Here is a 19,880-nt window from a genome sequence, read left to right on the forward strand (position 1 = left end):
CAATTAAGTAATAGTGGTATGTCGAATTTACTAACATTCGTTGCAGCTTTTTTCCACAGCCAGCTGACAAAGACGTTAGAATACAAAGATGCAGCGGAGCGTAACAAAATTTTGTTAGTACACTTTCACCACACCACAAACTTTAACACAATTCTAAACATAATTTAAGCACACAAAATACACTGATGAGAGTTGTAGAGGCTAAAAATGAAAATCCTGAACAGATTAGCTGAATAAAAATGTAAAAATAACTGTTAAATAATGTAACTAATTTTTTCAATATATTTCGGTTACCTACCGTAACCGTCTTCAGGATTAACTATAACAAGATAAAGAAACATAAACAAAATAAAATAACAATTGACATCAAAACGAAACATTCATAAAATCGTGCTTGATATAGACTACTTTGGGAATAGTACTTCACAAATTAATTACTCACGTGCTTCACTAAAGCGTGTGAAAATCAAACTGATTCAATATTCCTCAGCTCTATACTTTCTGCTACCTCGCTCGCATATGTCTCCCAAGGTCTAGACTTTTCTGGAACTTGCCTTCTGAAACAGTTGTATCTCATACTTCGTTCTTTAGTTTTATGCGCGTGTATGTGTGAGTAACAACTTCTGCTCTTAGCTGATGATAACGTTATGTGTGATTGTTTCTCTTTATTTTTCGCCCTTATCTGCTGACTACATATGTGAAATAATTTCTCTGATTCAATCTGCTGGTTATGTGTGTGTGGCTGCATGCTCTGATGGATTCCTGTACATAAGTGTGGCTGCTTGCTTTAATGTGTACATAAACATAAGTGTGGCTGCTTGCTTTATTGTTGTTGTGGATTTTTTTAGTAGCAGCAAAGTGATGTATAAAACTGCTAATATTCGCATACAGACAGAGGTAGTTTAACACACTCTCCGCTGTGGTGAATGGAGAAAGTGTTTTAGCACAATTTGGTGAAGCTTGCCTCACACTGTTTTTCGCGCATACAACATCTTTTTAGCTAATAGGAAATTATGTCAAAGAGTTGCCACTTAATTTAGAATATATTTCTTTTTTACTATGACTATATCTTCATAGTACACTTTTTGAAGAAATAGTAAATCCCAGTGCTTATAGCAGACCTTTTGTAGTTCTACATATACTATAACTAGATATTGAAAATGCCATATGTTGCTAATGCGAAGCATAGAAAAAATTTTCACATCTACTAAACAGTTTGTTATTCTTATCTGATTTATTAGTTTTTGTAATTTTTGTTTCAATTTAATTGTAATTGATTTGTTTTAATTTTAAATTTGTTTGCTCGCAAAAACTTCGTATCCATTTATTTTTGCATATATATGCTTGGATTAAATTTCTTTTAGTTTTTTGTTAATATATATTTTTTTCTTTAATATCTTTTGCTTTTGGTAGTATACTTTAAATTTTCACTCATCGTTTATATTTGCTCTTTCTTCTCTCTCCATCCTGTTAAAAAATTAAATACATACATACGTACATACCATAATTTAGTTGAATAAAAACATTTTAATTTAGTCAAGATATACAAGCTTAAATTAAAATTACTTTAAACAATACATATCTATAAATTAACAAAATATTTGTAAATCATTCTATATACAGTAGAGTTCACATGGTCCCTTCAATTTCACCACATTGGACCAAACTTATCCAAATAATTAAATGTTTGGTTTTTATTTACTATTTTCGGTTTTTCAAAACTATACTAGATCACCTCAATACTATGTATTTTTAGGCCAAATACAAATATTCAAGAATTTATTTAGCCGAAAATTTTGTTTTTATATAAATTAATTTCTTTTGAATTTCATTTAGCGTCTATTGTGGGAGTTCAAATATTTGGACGGGTAATGCCTTCGGCGTTATAATCTCATCATCGAATTCATCATCTGGATCACCAATAATGTAGTCACCATTTCGCTCTACAAATAAAAAAATATTAATAAAAGAAGACAATGAAATTTAAAAAGCAATTCAGTTCAATTATACTTACGTCCACCACCACCACTACCATATGGATCCGATCTCGTTCTCGTTGATTTCGAAACAAACTCTCGCAGCAGATGCGAATAAAGTATATCATCAATATAGAACATTGTTCCTAAATTATAGACGAAGACTTGACTTTCGGTTATTTTGGCATTATTAACACTGGTTGCGTTGCTGCCGGGGTTACGCGTGATTTTAATGTGACCTCCACCAATCGTATCGAATACCTCGTTGTCTCTCAGATCTCGATCGTATAAACGTCCTCGAACAAAGTGATTGAGTAGCATTTTTACTCCACGTTGCGAGGCCTGTATAGGGCAGGGAGGGGGTTGGGGAAATTAGTTATAAAAAATAGAATTTACTGTTCATTTGTTATGCAAATTTATCATACCATAATATCATCAGAGAGTCGATCAAAACCCAATCGTTCGAAGGCTCTATCCTCAGGCACAAAGAATGTGTAATTAGCGCCCGAGATATGTGGTGCAATCTCAGCGTTGTTCAAGTATCTGTAGTGAAAAGAAGACATACTTTTTTAGGATTTTCTTCAGAAAAACTTGATAGAATGAGAAAATGCTATAGATAAATTCGTCGTAAATGAAGCAAGTGACAGTGATAAGGTTACACGTCCAAAACAGACAGCTGATCATTTTTTCCCAGTTTCCTATACGTGCTCATTGAGATAAAACTTGGACCTACTGCCACAGTGGAGGACGATATAGCCTACTTGCGAGTCGGAAAAAACGTATACGATCTCAAATGTATCGACGCTTTAAAAAGAAGCAAAAAGCGATGAGTGGCAGTGTTATCGTGATCCGAGGGAGGAGGAGAGAGAGATCCTCCTTAGAATCGGAAGAAATGTAAGCCGAACGTTACAAGTGTCAGGAGATTCTGATAAGAATAATGCTCGAAAATTATATCAGTAATTTCAGCATAAAATGAAAGGTTTCAAAAACGGGGGTAAGATCGCTATAGGAACGATAATTGCGAACTTGTATCAGATCTATAAAGCGTGCTAAAGTGATGGAGGGAACACCTCTATTCATCGCTAAGATAACGAGGAGGTGATAAACCCGATAACCCATCGATATCAATCAGAGTATGAGTCTAAAGCATGGAACGTACGAAGACAATACGGATTGCCTTGAAGTATTTGAGTGAACCTTTTTCCGGATGTTCAAAGGAGAGTTGTATGATCTTTATGATGATTGCTCGTAATTTATGATGATTACTCTACCCGACTCTCACACCTGCTCACCGAAAGCAACCTTCGACCTGGCGATGTGGCCCAGCAGTAGGACTATGACAAAGTGAGAACGACCATACATACCTCGGTTAAAGAATAACAAGGTGCCGGATAATATGGGAAAACTCGCCGAGCTGTTCAAGTACAGAGGCAAAGAGTTGTTAAAGACCATGCATCAAATTCTATGCAAAATATAGTAGGACAAGGTTATGCTTCAGGTGGGAATTCGAGTGCCCTCTGCATAAACCAAAAAAAGGCGATTCCGCAAACCGCGCCAACTGCAGCGGAATCAGCCTGCTAAATATCGCTAATAAGGTTCTATCTAGCGTACTGTGCGAAAGACTGAAACTCAAAGCCAACGAGCTGATTGGACCTTAATACCAGGTCTGAAGTAAATCTACTAACGACTACATCTACAGGATGTGACAGATCCGTAACGATTGGAAAGGATCGTAGAGGTGGAGGAGGAGAGACATAATGCTGGGAAGATAATACCAGCCGCAGAACTAAACCGTGATGCCACAATCTTTTGTGAGAGCGTTTAGTTGTTGGCGTTTGCTGGTGATATTGATATTATTGGCCTTAAAAAACGAGCAGTGAGTTCTGCATTTTCTGGATTAAATAAAGAGGCGAAAAAGTGGGAACATTTCTGTCTTGGCAGTCTCGTTACTGTTGACGTATATAAATTTAAGACTTCGTCTAGTTAGGAACCAGAATTAACAGCAAAAATAATGTCAGATTACAAACCAAACGGAGAATAACTCTTGCCAACAAGTGCTGGTTTGGTCTGAGTAGGCAAATAAAAAGTAAAGTCCTCTCACGACGAACAAAAATTACGCTCTACAAGTCGCATATCATCCTATTCTGATATACAGGTCGGAATCATGGACGGTGTTGGGGGATTATGAGATGGCTCTTGGAGTGTTCGGGAGAAAATTTCTCAGGAAGATTTATGGACCTGTCCGTGATGCCCACGGCGAGTATAGAAAGAGGTATAACGATGAGCTGTATGAGCTTTAAGCAGTTATGAAGATGGTGCAGAAGCGAGAGCGCAAAAGCTTCCTTGGCTAGGTCATGTTATGCGAATGCGCAAAGATGCTCCGGCCAAAGAAGTATTTTAATGGACAACACAATTTAGAAGCAGAGGAAGAGCGAGCCCTCCACTGAGTTGGTTAAGCGAAAATGATGATATGATCTTCATGCCGATATGAACGAAGCGCAATGAATGTGGCTCCCAGAAAAGTATCAGTATAACAACTCAGAACTAAGTCTCTAAGCAAACTTAATTCAAACATTTGAGTAGAGAACGGTTAGCTTTAAGTTAGAAAAGCTAAAATTTCATACACAAAGTTAACCTGATATGCTGTATTGCTAGCTTGTGACTTTCTTCAGTTCTCGCGGTATGTGATTTAAGCTTATCTAGACCAGAGTGAAGTGGTTTTAAAGCCTCGATATCTTGAACGTTGAAAAGTATAACTTTGTTAATTACCTTGTAATTTGTGTAAATCTTGGATCCCGTTCTAGCGCCAAAAAAGAATGTGACAAAAACTGTGCACCGAACCATGGAAAGGCGAGCAGCGGTGGGGTTTCTTTGTCTTTGTGCATCTGTTGAAAATAATTTAAATATTACATTGAATTATAAAACACAAATTTTAGGTTATTTACTTGGTGCAGCTTAGATACCACAGCTTCCGATACAAATAAAACCTCAGAAATCAGGAATATTTGATTGCCATTTAGTAATGTATTTTCGGATATAATAGACACATTATTCACAGTTGGACTGGCTGAAAGCGAAAGGAAGAAAACGTTTTAGAGTTAATATAAAAATATTCGTATATAAGGTAGACTAAGTTTGAGTGAAACTGAACTCAAGACGAGCAAGGCAGGAGTTTTGATTATCAATATTTGAGAACTCATACATGGAATATGCGGGGTACTGGATCAGAAAGTGCATCCATACTGATTGATGGTCTCTTGAAGGAAAAAGCTGCCATCCCCGCCAGTTGGGAAGCATGAAGAACGGGTCAAAGCAAAACGATAATAGGGCCTTGCGACGTCTACCAGAAGAACAGGGTGTCGACTTTGTCGAGGTAAAAAAACTTCATCGCCAAGTACTTTTGTTCACTTCAAGACGAGGTTTTTATGTGTCGCCGACGTGGATAAAGACTCCGTTTATGAGAAACAAACAATGACTGCACCCAACATGATACCAATATATAATTGGCTTTAAAGTCAAGGAGGGTAAGGAACCGGTCTAAATAAAGTTATCGTGAGTACCAAGTTCCAGCATAAGAAGATACATTAAGCTACTTGGCAGTCTCTTAACCGGCGAATACGAAACACAATCGATGACGTCATGACTACAGTCACAACACCAGTGTCATTTATGTGCACAACTATGAAAGTTTCGTCGTCGAGGAGCTACTCAAGAAGCTGAAGCTGGTTACTAGAAATAGTGCCCAAAACTACTACCAGAAAATCCAACGGCTTCAAGACCAAAGTGACCTTAAATATAACATAATGCTGATCATCGAGTAAATCCACTTCACAATATTGCAAATCTTCTAGAAGATTTACGATAAGAGAACTGACACGTCATCTCTTCGTCGACTTAATTTGTGTATTATGCCAAATGATGACGGCCACCATGGTGAAGTATTCGTATGCTGAACTAATTAAATAATGTTCCCCTGTTCAACTGTGTTGCTCCAACTTAGTCGCTTGGAATGCCTTTCCAGTACCTTACTGCCATGAAAAGCTTCTTCATCTTCTGGTAGCAACTATCCGGGCCATTCGAAGCCAAACGGGGCTTCTTCTTTCTTTACCTGATATAAATTCGAAACTATGAAGGACTTTAACTATTAGCCTGGATGTCATTTATGTTACAAATTTTGGGCCTAAGGTAGTCTTTGTTCGGACTTTAAATGCGACACCTTAATATGTGTTCAACTTATCTACTGAAGGTATGAACCTGGCTCAAATAATTTAAGGGCGAAGGGATATCTATATCAAGCTCAGCTATTTTGTATACCGTTACAAACTTCAGTTGGCCAAATAAGTTTATGACACCCTGTGCTTTTAGCACAAACAGTTATAAAAATTTGCAAACTCAAGTAGAAAATAAAAACAAAGAAAAAACTAAAAAAGTAAATTGCACTTACGATGTCCACGGAAGACCACATTTTCACCGCCCATCGTTCGCACCATCATTTGGTCTGCATTCTTGATATCGGCCATGCGCAACGGACGTTGTGTTGGCAAGAAGTGGTTACGCAACACACTTTCAGTGAACTCATGCACACTAAATGGATAGAAACCCCAGTCGATGGGATGCCAACGTTGAAATGCATTATCGGACGGTATGAGTATGGTGTATGTGCCATCGTCCATTATTTGTGTAAGATTGCTTTTGGACAGGAAATGCTGAAAAACTTTGGTGCCACTTTTCATGCTATTAAGGAAGGACATAAGTGGGCTGGATCTTGACTCTTTAAGTATGGGTTCGATTTTAGTGTGCGTTGTAGTGATATTGCGCATCTCCAAACGTTGTGGTTCATTGTAACGGCTGCGGAGTGGAAGCAAAAGATGTGAAGAGGGTAAGATAAAGTTTTTGTTAGTTTTAAACTTTAGTTTGGTATAACAAGTGTGTGTTTGGTTTTGGTAAGATATACTACTGCTGCTATTCAACTTGTTCATGGCAAGCTCTTACCTATTTGATTCTTGTATGTTGCGTTTTGAGTATGGCGATTTCCGGTCACCAAGATAACCATCAATTCCGATTGCCATTAAATTTTCATTCAAGCGTATTTTGTATAAAACTTGGTAACCATTGAGCAACCATAAACTGTTCTGTGATTTTTCGACTTTGTACAAATGTATTTTATGCCCATTACCATTGCCATATACATCATCATCGGCAAAGTTATCAAATAGTTTTCCCGGTATCAAATGTTCCAGCATGAATTCCTTGAAACGAGACTTCTCAATAGTGTGTATATCGATTTTCGGTACAACTAATGTAAAAGGTGTATCTGTTGAGTAAATTCAATTTAAAGTTAAAGTAATTATTTAAATTGATGCAGACAGAAAATTCTGTGAGTAATTTTAGTATATGTGCATATATAATTTATCTACTCTAATCTAATGTACAGGTCTATTTTGATATACTTAAAATGGATCCCCAAATTTTCGTCAGAGCAAAGAAGCCGATATACTGGACGAAACTTTTCTAGATCTAGCTTTAAAATTACATATTACATAAAACAGCAAGCAGCCACACTTATGTACATATACGCATTAAAGCAAGCACCTACACTTACAGACGACGAAGAATATTCCACACATATAACCAGCAACTTAAAGCAAAGATATTATCTCACATACACATATGCAGTCATGAGCTAAGAGCAGAAGTTGTTACTCACGCATACACACGCATACAGCTAAATATGTTCGTGAAAAGTCTAGACCTTAGGAGAAATATGCGAACGAGGCAAAAGAGAGTATAAAAGCAGCGCAAGCTGAGGAATAACAAATCAAGTTTGATTTAAACACGCTTTTGTGATGTACGTGATAGTGAAGTATAATTGTACTACTCCAAAAGTAGTAGAATTAAGACCATTTTGCAATACTGACTATTGAAGTTATTTGATCGACAGTTTAGCGATTCGAACGTTAGCAGAAGGTGCATAATTATCTGAAATCCCCAGAATTCGTTACAATATTTTGCGGATATCTTTTACAACAACAATTTCCATTCTAATCCCTAATCTTTATGCTAAGCTATCACATCACCAAAGATGTACGTTTTGCTGGCAGAGATTGCATTTTCCCCAAAGGGATGTCAGTAGCTAGTAATACAAATTTCTGGTTCGGAACTAGACCTAAAGTGCCAAATAAGTACTAGGTTGTTAGTAATACAACTTTCTTCAGTTATAATATCGACGGTTCGGGTTATTATATTTCATGTTTAACATATGTTTTAAAGAGCTTACTATAAGTACCTTTTTCTCACACTTTTCCATCGGCTCGGTACTAGAAGCAACATGTAGAGTTCCGGTTCGGTTAGGAGCAAATGAAATAGTACCAAAAAAGGACTAGATCTTAGTTCGGAACTATCGAAAAAGTGCCAATAAATAAGTAGTTCTAAAGTGGAAATTTTTTACTAGTTCGGAACTAAAGAAAAGGTAATGGAGCGGAGACAATTTTCACCGCCTAAAAGAGATAGATGGCGAACTAGTAGTGATTCAAATTGCAGGAGCACGCTAGTTCTGAGCTAGAGATTTTCCCTACAGGGTAACGGTTAACCAGAAATTCGTTTCATGGTTATTATAACCAAGAACAAAAAAGGGCGGGACAGTGATATATGTTTTTCTTTAATTTTTCCGTCTTTCACAGTGATACGTTTTTATTTTCAAATGTTTTTTCCCTATCACTGAAACTGTCTAGTGTGGTGTACAGCCTAGAGTTTTTTTAAAGCCTCCCCCTCAAAATTTAAACCAAAAAAATCATACTGCGTCCCGATTGTACAATTTTGGGGTCATGCAGATATTATTTCCAGGACCACTTTGAAATCATTCCTGGCCTGTTCGTGAATAATATTGGGAGAATTTCTGGACTTATTTTAGTAATGTTGATATAATTTCGGGACTCATTTGAGATCATTTCCAGTTTATTTTGAATTTTTTCGGGATTGATGTAGGTACTCTTTCGAGATTATTTCGGGAAAGTGATACGTAACTTTTCAGGATTGTTTGCACTACCATTTCGGAATCATTTCAGGATTATACTATTTTGAGATGATTATGAGGTCATTCCGGTGCAATCTCGAGATTATTTCAAGAGTGTGTTAGCTACTATTTAGGAACTTATTTGGAATAATTTAGCAGGATATAGAAAAATTCACTTAAGAATGCGAAAAGTTATCGGGTGTTATTATTATTTTCTGGTTGTTTTTAAAATGCTCTTACTTTGTTATCAACGTTTTATTGGATTGTTGTCGAGAATAACTGCTATCGTAGAGTTATTGGTATTATAGGTTAATTATCGACGTGTTATCGGTTTATTATAAAAATATTATCAAATCGAAAAAATACTGACTTGCGTCGATTTGTTACCGAAAAAGTATCGAGTTGCTATCGATAAATTACCGATTTGCTATCGAAAAGTTATCGATATGTTTTTAAAAAATTTAGATGAGCGTTTGAAAAGTTATCGATCTATTTCGAAAAATATCGACCTGTTTTCAGTAACAAATGGATAAAAAATAGAAAACTTTTCGATAGCAAATCTATATATTTTTGATAACCCATCGATAACTTTTCCATAGCAAAGCGATGTTTTTCCGATAAAACATCAATACTTTAAAACATTAATAACGTATGCTATCGTAAGCTACAAACTCATAACTCTTCGACAAAAAATCGCTAGAACCTACACAAAATGGATAACACCCAATAACTTATCCACTTATGATCCGTCAATAAAAATCCGATAACTGATCGATAACCGTTGTTATCTTTTCTTTTCTTTCCCTCTATCTTTATTTCTCGAAATTTTCTGGACCTTCCCTAATTTTTCCTCTCCTCTTCTTTTCTTTTCCCTTTCCTGTCTTTATTTTCCTTTTCTTTTATTTTTTGTTCCCTCCATTCCTTGTTCTCGTTCCCTGACCTTTGTGTTGCTTGCAAAATGGTAGTTCTCTGTGAGAAAGCGACAGTACCGATATTTAACGGTTATTTAAGGAGTGGTTATTAAAAAACTGTTTTAATATCGGTTTCGGGAAATTTCTATTTGCGAACTCTGGCTGTTGCTGTTATGATTCAAATCAAGCTACCGGCTTTTGCTTTGCTTAACTGTATTGGATTCGTTTTTTGTTGCACATATAATAAGTTAACAAGTGCGCTTAGGGACATTTTTTGTTACCCTGCAGCGGCCGGTCGCTTTTGTCCTACCTACGATTCTAGCTCTAGGTAAAACAGTTAGACACCTATGATTACACTACTCCAAAAATAAAATAGGCCTTTCCTAAAGTAAAATTTCTCCTGATTCCGAATATGACTTCCGTTTTCCTGTGGCAGATCTAGTTTCCGAGATCATATTTGATATGAAAATTCCTATTTTTGCAGACACTACTTCATATAGCGAGGGCAAAAATTTGTAGTTTTCATTTTTTCGTTTTAAGCTGTTGAATTATACATAATACTAATTCCCATAAACATTTCTTGCCTTCACCTCCTTTCAGTATCCTCAGTAGCTTGGCCACTATGCCAAAAAACGTTGAAAAAATTTTGGGAAAAAAAAAAAGAATTTTTTTACAAAATTTAGATTTAACCACTTTAAAATCGGAAAAATTCTACGGACGAAAAAAAGTTAGCTTTCCTATGTTGTAGGTAATTTAACTACGATTATTTTAAGCATACCAGTACAACCATCGCACGTGCCGTTGAGACTATAGCCCCGTTAACTTGCAAGCGTCTATCCTAAAATTTTAGTATTACTTTGATAAAATTGGAGAGACATTTCATTTGGTCACTCTACCTTAGGGTCTAATAAATTTAAAAAGACATCAAATATTTAATTGTCACTACTGTTTGTTGTAAATTTTGTTTTGCAAATTGTAGTGCAAATTTATACATACTATATCGGTAGATGCGTTTAGAAATGGTTTGTTGCAAAAGAGATTTTAAATGTAAAAATAATCCGGATGATTTTTGCTTTATTTGCGGACATTATATTTTCGGAAACTCAGCTCGGAAACAAACTAATTCTGTCAAAGATGCATACTTTTATTATTTCGGTTTCCGTGTAAAAAATCTCGATAAATCTTGGACACCTCATTTTATTTGCGCCTCCTGTAGATTAACTTTAATGAGATGTGTATCGGGTAAAGGTCATAACATGAAGTTTGGTGTTCCAATGATGTGTACTGAACCCTTTAACCACGATCAGTGCTATTTTTGCGTGTTAGACTTTAAAGTTAAAACGAGAAAAAAGAGGAAATTAATAAGTTATCCAAATGTGGCATCAGCTAAAAAACCAAAATTATATGACCATACCTAGGCCGACTATAAGTTTTGAAGCCTCAAGCTAAAGTAACTCCGAAGCAGATAATTCAGACAGTGAACAAGAAGGAGAGGTCCCATATCGAGTCTCACAAGCCGAACTTAATGACTTGGGCAGAGATTTGAAATTATCGAAATTTGATAGCGAAGTTCTAGGATGTCGTTTGCAGCAATGGGGCAGCCTGGGCCCTTCGACAAGTACTTCCAAATTTCGAAATAGAGACAAGACTTTCTCTTCTTTTTTTACTAAAAGTGAAAATATTTGCTACTGCAATGATGTTCAAGGTTTATTTGAAGCAAAAAAATTAGAAAATAAAGTGGATGATTGGCGCTTATTTATAGACAATTCAAAGCATAGTTTAAAAGCAGCATTACTCCATAAAGGAAATTCGTTACCGTCAATACCAGAAGAAGCAGTAGATCTTATCATCAAATCTTGTAACGCTGCCTTCACATCAGCCTGCCCGGAGATTAGGGTAAGGGGCAAAAAAAAACCCTATTGGTGGAACGAAGAAATCTCCGAACAGAGGAAAAACAGCAGAAAACTGTTTAACGAGGCTAAGAGCATTGGAATCTCGTCCCATTATAAGGACGCCTTAAAATCTTTCAAGAAGTCAATCCAGAAGGCCAAAAGGGACTCCTGGAAGAACTTCACCAATGACATCGAAGAAGTCTCAGAGGCCAATCGCCTACGAAAGGTCCTCTCCAAAAACTCCATACTTCCCAGCTGCATTCGCACAGCGAACGGAGAATGGGCCACTTCTAGTACGGAAATTCTAGATACCCTTGTCAGCATTCACTTTCCAGGCTGCACCTCTCAACCATACCTCTTAAACACGCAATCTAACCTAGGGCCGTTTCGACCCCTGGACCACATAGTTAGCGAAAAAGGAGTTATATGGGCAATCAAGTCCTTTAAACCCTTCAAATCTCCGGGAATGGATGGAATATTTCCCGCTGAGTTGCAAGCTGCAAGCAATCTAATAAGCCCGCTGCTAGCTAAAATCTACAAGGCCTGCCTCAATCCGGTCTATATCCCCACGGAATGGACCAAGGCAAAGGTAGTCTTCATACCCAAAGGAGGCAGGATATCGGGCAACTGTCCAATGGATTTCAGATCAATAAGTCTGACCTCCTTCCTCCTAAAAGTTCTAGAACGATTGCTGGACGCCTATATATGATGATTGGCAAATAAGGCATTAATCTCCAACAACCAACACGCCTACTCTAAGGGAAAATCCCTCGAGACAGCTCTACATGCTATCACTACTAAGAAAGAGAAGAGTCTTGCCTTTAAAGAATTTACGCTGGGTATCTTTCTCGACATAGAAGGAGCATTCAACAACGTTCCTCCAGCAGCGGTCACAAAATCTCTACGTTCACTAGGGGTGGAAGAGCCTCTTGTGAAATTCGTCGAGCTCCTTCTAAACAAGAGAAGCATTATCTCTGAGCTAGGCAACTCATCGTTAATAAGGCATACCAACAGAGGAACCGCCCAGGGAGGCGTTCTTTCTCTACTACTATGGAACCTGACGGTGAACGCTCTGTTATCTATACTACAGCCCACCGGATGCCAAGTCATTGCATATGCCGACGACATAGCCTTGACAGTTACAGGCAAACACCTTCCGGTGCTTGGCGAACTCTTGCAAAATGCTCTTAATCTACCAAACACTTGGTCTAGGGAATGTGGACTCAGCATCAGCAGTGAAAAAACTAGGATTGTGCTTTTTATCCGCTAACGCATTATACCGGAATTTACCCTCCCGTCCCTAAATGGGAGGGAAATCAAACTCTCTACCGAGGTTAAATATCTCGGAGTTATTCTAGACAGGAAGCTTGACTGGAAGCGAAATGTGGAGGAACGATCCAGGAAAGCCACAATGGCTCTCTACGCTTGTAAGTCGGCAATCGGAAAAAGGTGGGGTCTCCAGCCACGCATAGTCCATTGGATCTACATGGCAGTGGTGAGACCCATACTCTTCTACGCCGTCACCGTATGGTGGACGGCACTCGATATCGAATCTAACAAGAGCAAAGTAACGAGAGTGCAGAGGACGGCGGCAATGCTTACCAGCGGTGCCCTCCCACCAAAGCTCTTGAAACCATATTATTCCTTCTCCCAACTGATCTATATGGTAGATACTGTGCCTCCTGCAACGCGGCAAGGCTCAACGCTATCGAACCATGGAGAAACTGCAGGTTTGGTCACACCCGTATCCTGAAGCAGGTCCCCCAAACCTTCTTGAAATTGGACCATACAACATCGTCCCCTTGCTGGGACAACAAATTTTCCACAAGAATCCCAGAGAGGAACGAGTGGGCAAACGGCGAGGAGCCGGGATCTCACGAAATCTCCGTTTTTACAGATGGCTCTAAACTAAACAACAGAGTCGGCAGCGGAATATTCTCGGAGAAGCTCAATCTAAGTGAGAGCTTCCGCTTATCCGACCACTGCAGTGTTTTTCAGGCTGAACTCATAGCTATCTGGGAAGCAGCCCTCTATCTTACTAACCTGCAGGTGACCAATTCTATTTCAATTTTCTCTGACAACCAATCTGCCATAAAATCCCTGCAATGCAGTAACACCTCGTCACTAGTAGCATTGAAGTGCTGAGAAACCCTCAACAAACTAGCTGAAAATTGCAATCTAAGCATAATATGGGTTCCTGGCCACTGTGACATCTTGGGAAACTGCGCTGCGGATGAGCTAGCTAGGGAAGGCACAAACCTGCAAACAATAACCTCCGCGGGTTGGGCCAGCCCTCATCTAAATACTTGCAAACACTGCCTGCGATCTCTTTTCACGGATCAGGCAAACGCCAGATGGGCCAAGGAACCTACATGTAGTATATCCCAGCAAATCTGGCCTAAGCTGGATGGAAAGAGATCGCAAACGTGATATTGTTAAACCGTATCTCTATAAGCCCACTGGTAGGCCTTCTTACAGGTCACTGTCTCATGGGCACTCACGGTGCGTATATGGGCCTGCAGACAAATGATTTCTGCCGCAGCTGTAGGGACGAGGAGGAGATAGAAAGCGTAGAGCACTATCTGTGCCACTGTCCCGCACTGTCAAAAATCCGGTACCAATGCCTCCACAGACACTCCTTTGGGTGCCTTGCGGAGCTTGAATCTATAAACCCAAACGACATCTTGCGTTTCATTAGGCAAACGCGCTGGTTTAGCCTCACTGGGGTCTAAACTTTCTTCTTCTTCGAAAAGTAGGGTAACAGGAAATAGGGGCCCCGCGTGGTAGCACAACGGGTCACAACGGCCTACGTGAGTCTCCGATCGGACAGCGGAGGCAGCCACTTTAACCTAACCTAACCTAACCTACCGTCAATACCAGTGGCACATTCTGAGAATACTAAAGAAAGTTATTTAAGCATATCCAATTTACTTGAGCTAATTCAATATAAACAATTTAAGTGGAAAATTTGTGCGGACTTAAAGGTAAGCAGTTTCGGTGGTACAATTTAAAATAAATAGTATATGAAATACATCCCAGGTTGTAGCTATAATTCTCGGACTTCAAGAAGGTTTCACTAAATATTGCTGTTTTCTCTGTCTTTGGGACAGCCGTGCTACAGAAACCCATTAATTCAGGAAAACTGGCCACCAAGAGCTTAGTACGAACCAGGTGCCTTCAATATCGCAAACCCACCTTTAGTAAATCCTGAACGATGTAGATGTAGATATGTATGTATTTAATGTTGTTGTCGTTGTGGTTTTTTACTGAGTTGCTGATTTATACTCATATTACTCAATTGAATACAGTTTAACGTGCAAACACATGTGTCTATAATAAAACGTTATAAAAAATAAAAACATAGTTTGAATAAAAATTGTCTCTATAAAAAATTGTAGGATAGACGCTTGCAAGTTAACGGGGCTATAGTCTCAACGGCATGTCTGATTGTTGTACTGGTATGCTTAAAATTTTCGTAATTAAATTATCTACAACATAGGAGGGCTAACTTTTTTTCGTCAATAGAATTTTTCCGATTTTAAAGTGGTTAAATCTGAAATTTTGTAAAAAATTTCGTTTTTTTTCAACATTTTTTGAACGTTTTTTGGCATAGTGGCCAAAAAACTGAAGATACTTAAAGGAGGTGAAGGCAAGAAATTTTTATGGGAATTAGTATAATGCATAATTCAACAGTTTAAAACGAAAAAATGAAAAATACAAATTTTTCCCGTAACTATATGAAGTAGTGTTCTGCAAAAATGGGAATTTCCATATTATCGCTGAAAATGGAAGTCATGTTCGGAATCAGGAGAAAATTTCACTTTAGGAAAGGCTTATTTTATTCTTGGAGACTAAAGTTGATCAAAATTTGTTGAGTAGTGTTATTTAAAATAAGCTTGAATCTTAAGTGCTCGTACGGTCAGCCTGAGCAACGCGAGTATTCTACGTAATATATGCGGTAACAAACTGGTGTGTCAAGGTAGTTTGTCTAAAACGACGAACGATTTCTAATAGACACCTAGATTAGAACCTATCCGTAGGGACTTTGGGAAAGCCAGCGCTATTCTTTGTAAAAGAATTCGTCTTGTGTAGGTGAGGCTCACAATTGCGTTGGATACGCTGAGTATCTATAAATATGACCCTTCAAACACTTGTATAACATTTCTAAAGGTAAGGTTAAGGTAAAGGTAAAGGTGTAGGTAAAGTGTAACGGATAGGAAGAGAAAAGTTACCGAAAAATTCAAAAAGAAAATTAAAAGAAAATGGGTAATAATAAATAAAACTAATGGGAAAGGAAAAGGAGATAAGAGAAAATGAGCAGCCTTCAAACTAGAATGCTCACGCATTTTTAATAAGGATTTAAACTAAATATTATTCGTTTCATCAATATATGAATAATAATCTCACCTTTCTTCGGCTTATATCCGTATAGCTCCAATACGGGCATACCATCTTCCATAAAACGCTGCACCTGCTGCCATTTTTCTGCATCAACTCCATCGCCTCGTGGCCGCTCACTGGGTAACGACTTAACATCTGGTATAATTTTGTTTTCGATATATTTAATATTTTTTAATATTGGGTCCAACTGTACCGCAGCACCCAATTCAGCAGTCTCGGTAGACGCTGTGGTAATTGCTGCTATGTAGAAAACCCCTATCGAAACAAATTTCGACAACGGGCGTTTTTTACAATGGCTACCCATTTTTCTGCGTTGGTAAATTTTTTCGTCACTCACTCACTTATTTGTGAAAGTTAAATAGTTTCTTAATTAATAGTTACTTGTATAACAGTACTATGTGCATATGCTTGATTGTTTGCTTTTATTTTGGCAAAGAAATTTTGCTCAAAACAAAATAATTTTTTCTTTACATAATATTGTTTATCGAGTTTTGGTTTTTCTTATGGCACTAACTTTTCACTTATTATTGCGCAGGCGTTAATGATGTTCTGTTCAAATTATTTGTTTATGCCCGTAACATTGCTGAAATCACCGCAAATACACGAAACGGCCAATATTTTAAAATTATTACATTTACCATGTGTTTTTAATTTGTATGTGTAATAATTTTATTATGATTAACCAATTGTACCTATCATTAATATTCTGCACAGATTTTCACTTTATCACGGGCTAATTACGTTTTACCTCAACCGCTTTCCAAATCACAAACTTTTATGTCACATCAAGAAAATATTTCGTCTTTTGTCTCAACGAATCGACAATTGTTAGTGGTATGCGCCATAAAAAAACAATGCAGAATAGCTAGTAAACATTTTTCCGGCTTTTTATTTAGCGTAAGAAGTAGGTTTTTGCTAACCACTAACCGGTTTTCTAAGTTTTCTGCAATGATTTTTATACTCAGCGTGCTTTGCACACAGAGCATAGTAACTTTAGTAACATAATGGTTGATCGTGAATAGAGATATACGCCGCCGCCGCCGAATGTCAAAGATATTGGCGCGGCAGCGGCGGCGGCGGCGGCGTCCGGTGCGCTACTATATTTTCTACTCGTTTACGGCTGTTTAGGCCAGGCATGCTTAACGAACGAAACGATATCATTTCGTTACGATAATCAACGTTAATAAACGAAACGAAGTCATTTCGTTTCGTTTATTAACGTTAAGAACGACAAATTAACGTTAATTTGACGATCTTAACGTTAATAAACGAAACGAAGTGACTTCGTTTCGTTTATTAGCGTTGATTATCGTAACGAAATGATATCGTTTCGTTCGTTAAGCATGCCTGGTTTAGGCCATTTATTGTTCATGTCGAAAATTGGTCTGATATGGTCGAAAGTGGTATCAACGGATGCGCATCACTGCCAGTTATAAGAAATTATTTGCGAAATTTAACTCTTTCTGGCTGTTCAAAAGTTATTCACCCATATTCTGCATTTGGATTACGTCCCCGTTCTACGCTCCGCTTTAATCGAAGTTTGGTATTCTGCATTGCGACGGAATTGTAACGAGAAGAGGAAGAGCAAACGATTTTTCGAAATCAGCTGTTTGTACGGAATGTGTGAACATTGAAAAAAAAATAAATTAAAGAAAATTTGTAAAAACACTGAAAAACGTTTATATTTTATTATCCACGCCATTTTGTACAAAAAAGCAATAGAATATATTGCCGTAGTGTTATATTTTTTTGAATGAAGTGCTTTCGTAATTGTAAGTGTGTTTTTGTCGTTCTTTTGGCCAATTCCCTGCCGCGGCCACCAAGTTTTGTTAAAACTGATTGCTGCAAGAATATAGTTGATATTTTCTCAATTTTATGAATGCACCGGCCTAAAATACTTTATAAAGATTTATTTATTCTTTCCGCAAGGATTGTTTACGTTTTCGCTTCACCTTCCTCTACTCCGGCAGCTTGCTGTGGCATATAACGACCCAACGATCAGACACAAACTATAGCTGTCTATTATAATGGAATCAATAGCCGCGGCATTATTTGTGGAGTTGGAAAGCAACGCATACGAAAATGGCCAGGCGAGAATGGAAAGGCAAATATTGCGAGATTTGTGTAGATAATCCAATTGAGATGAGTGACGAATTGTAAGAAATTGAACTTAAAAATGGTAAAGTTTAATGACTTATTTTCTTATTTAGGTTCAAAAAAAAAAAAAACTTCGACTTAATAAGGATGCTTTCAAGTACGTGTTAGATACCTTTGCGGGGTAAATTCGTCCAAGGACTTCGGCATCGACATCTGCCCTTAATATTGTAGTAGCTGCTTTGAGATTTTTTGCAGAAGGCAGTTACCAGCATGGAATAGGGGCGGATTATAATGTAGGAATGGGAGAGTCAAAAGTGTCAAAGTCACACTGTCTACGTTTCTGGATGTAATGCAACCAAAATTATGCCTCCGGTGGATAACATTTGAACATAATGAAGAGGAGAAAATTCAAGCGAAGCAAGAATTTTATGCGAAGGCTGGCTTCCCAGGAGTCATCATATGCCGCTTTGTTGCCATTAAATTAGCCAACGTCTCATACTGCACTTGTGTTGGAAACATATAAAAAACAATCACCATCAAGCCTTTTACGTTTCTCAACAAATTTTACTTACATTTTTGTTAAACTTCAGTTATAAATTAATAAAAAAATAAAAAGAAAATATTTTTCCGCCAACAAATTTGCAACTTAGAAAAACGGAACTACGATAGAAGAGCAGAATACACAAAATCGAACGATTCGAAGTTGGATCGAAAGAGATTGAAACACAAAATACCAAAGTTGCCAAATCGAAAAAATTCCAATCCAAGTCGAAATGCAGAATAGGGGTGATTAAAAAAAACCAGCGCTTTAGATGTCAGCTTAACGCGGACTTTGCATCACCCAATTCACCAAGTTATTAAAACAAAACACTAAAAGAAAAATTACATATATAATAAATTTATATACTCACTTTGCATATTTTTTTCAAAAACTTAATATTGAAGAATTCAAATAAAATGACCGAAGGCGAACATGTTTTCAAATTGTCCTCAAGTTGTTAAAAAGAGCAAAATACCCAAAAAAGGTGCCAATTTTTTTAAATTTTATATTGCGATTAGTTGAAAGAATAAGCGAAATCAGTAATGCAAAATCCTTTAGTAGGTTCTTGGGGCATAAACACTCCTTTGACATGATTCTTACCCCAAACATAAGTTGAGGATATACGTACGTATGAGAAGGGTTTGAAAAATGATTTGGGCTTACATTGAAACATCTGTTGTTTATTTGCGAAACTATACAATAGCATCTGAAATTTTAATTTTGATTTTCACACTTAATCAGGCCAGTAGCCAGAGATTCGTTTCAGGGGGGGGGGGGGGGGGGGGGGCTTACAGAAATAAATCCATCGCAGTACTCCAATAGTTTTAAAACCTCGGGTGTTTTTTCAATCGACGATATTTTCGCACACCACAACCTATATTCTGCCCGTACTGCTGTTGATGATATCTGATCTTCGAAGAAAGGCGCCAAGTTGTCAAGCTCGTCTGGTTTACTTACATCAGCGAGTTGGAACCTCGGTAGAATATCTTCGTTTTCTAAAAATCGTGAATCGATGCATGGCAGGAATATTGCAATTCTGAAATAGGCTTC

The 19,880-nt window shown here is 37.6% G+C and overlaps 1 protein-coding gene across 8 annotated transcripts in view; it reads right to left on the reverse strand.

Moving 5' to 3' along the window:
- Positions 1–259: 259 nt before the first annotated feature.
- LOC137240600 (uncharacterized) overlaps positions 260–19,880 on the reverse strand; it is a 50,275-nt gene continuing 30,654 nt past the window's right edge. For 6 of the 8 annotated variants that reach the window (XM_067767090.1, XM_067767092.1, XM_067767089.1 and 3 more), the window contains exons 2-9: positions 16,199–16,775; positions 6,969–7,290; positions 6,421–6,824; positions 4,922–5,043; positions 4,746–4,861; positions 2,402–2,519; positions 2,015–2,318; positions 260–1,943 (exon numbers count right to left, since the gene is read on the reverse strand). In XM_067767090.1, the coding sequence (XP_067623191.1) occupies positions 1,840–1,943; positions 2,015–2,318; positions 2,402–2,519; positions 4,746–4,861; positions 4,922–5,043; positions 6,421–6,824; positions 6,969–7,290; positions 16,199–16,496 (1,788 nt within the window). In that variant the 5' untranslated portion in view covers positions 16,497–16,775 and the 3' untranslated portion in view covers positions 260–1,839. Of the gene's footprint in view, positions 1,944–2,014; positions 2,319–2,401; positions 2,520–4,745; positions 4,862–4,921; positions 5,044–6,420; positions 6,825–6,968; positions 7,291–16,198; positions 16,776–16,884; positions 17,098–19,880 lie in introns of those variants that run through there. The other 2 variants (XM_067767088.1, XM_067767093.1) reach the window with 2 other exon arrangements.

This window comes from Eurosta solidaginis, chromosome 2 (assembly GCF_040869045.1).
Source record: "Eurosta solidaginis isolate ZX-2024a chromosome 2, ASM4086904v1, whole genome shotgun sequence".
Classification (NCBI taxonomy): Eukaryota; Metazoa; Arthropoda; class Insecta; order Diptera; family Tephritidae; genus Eurosta; species Eurosta solidaginis.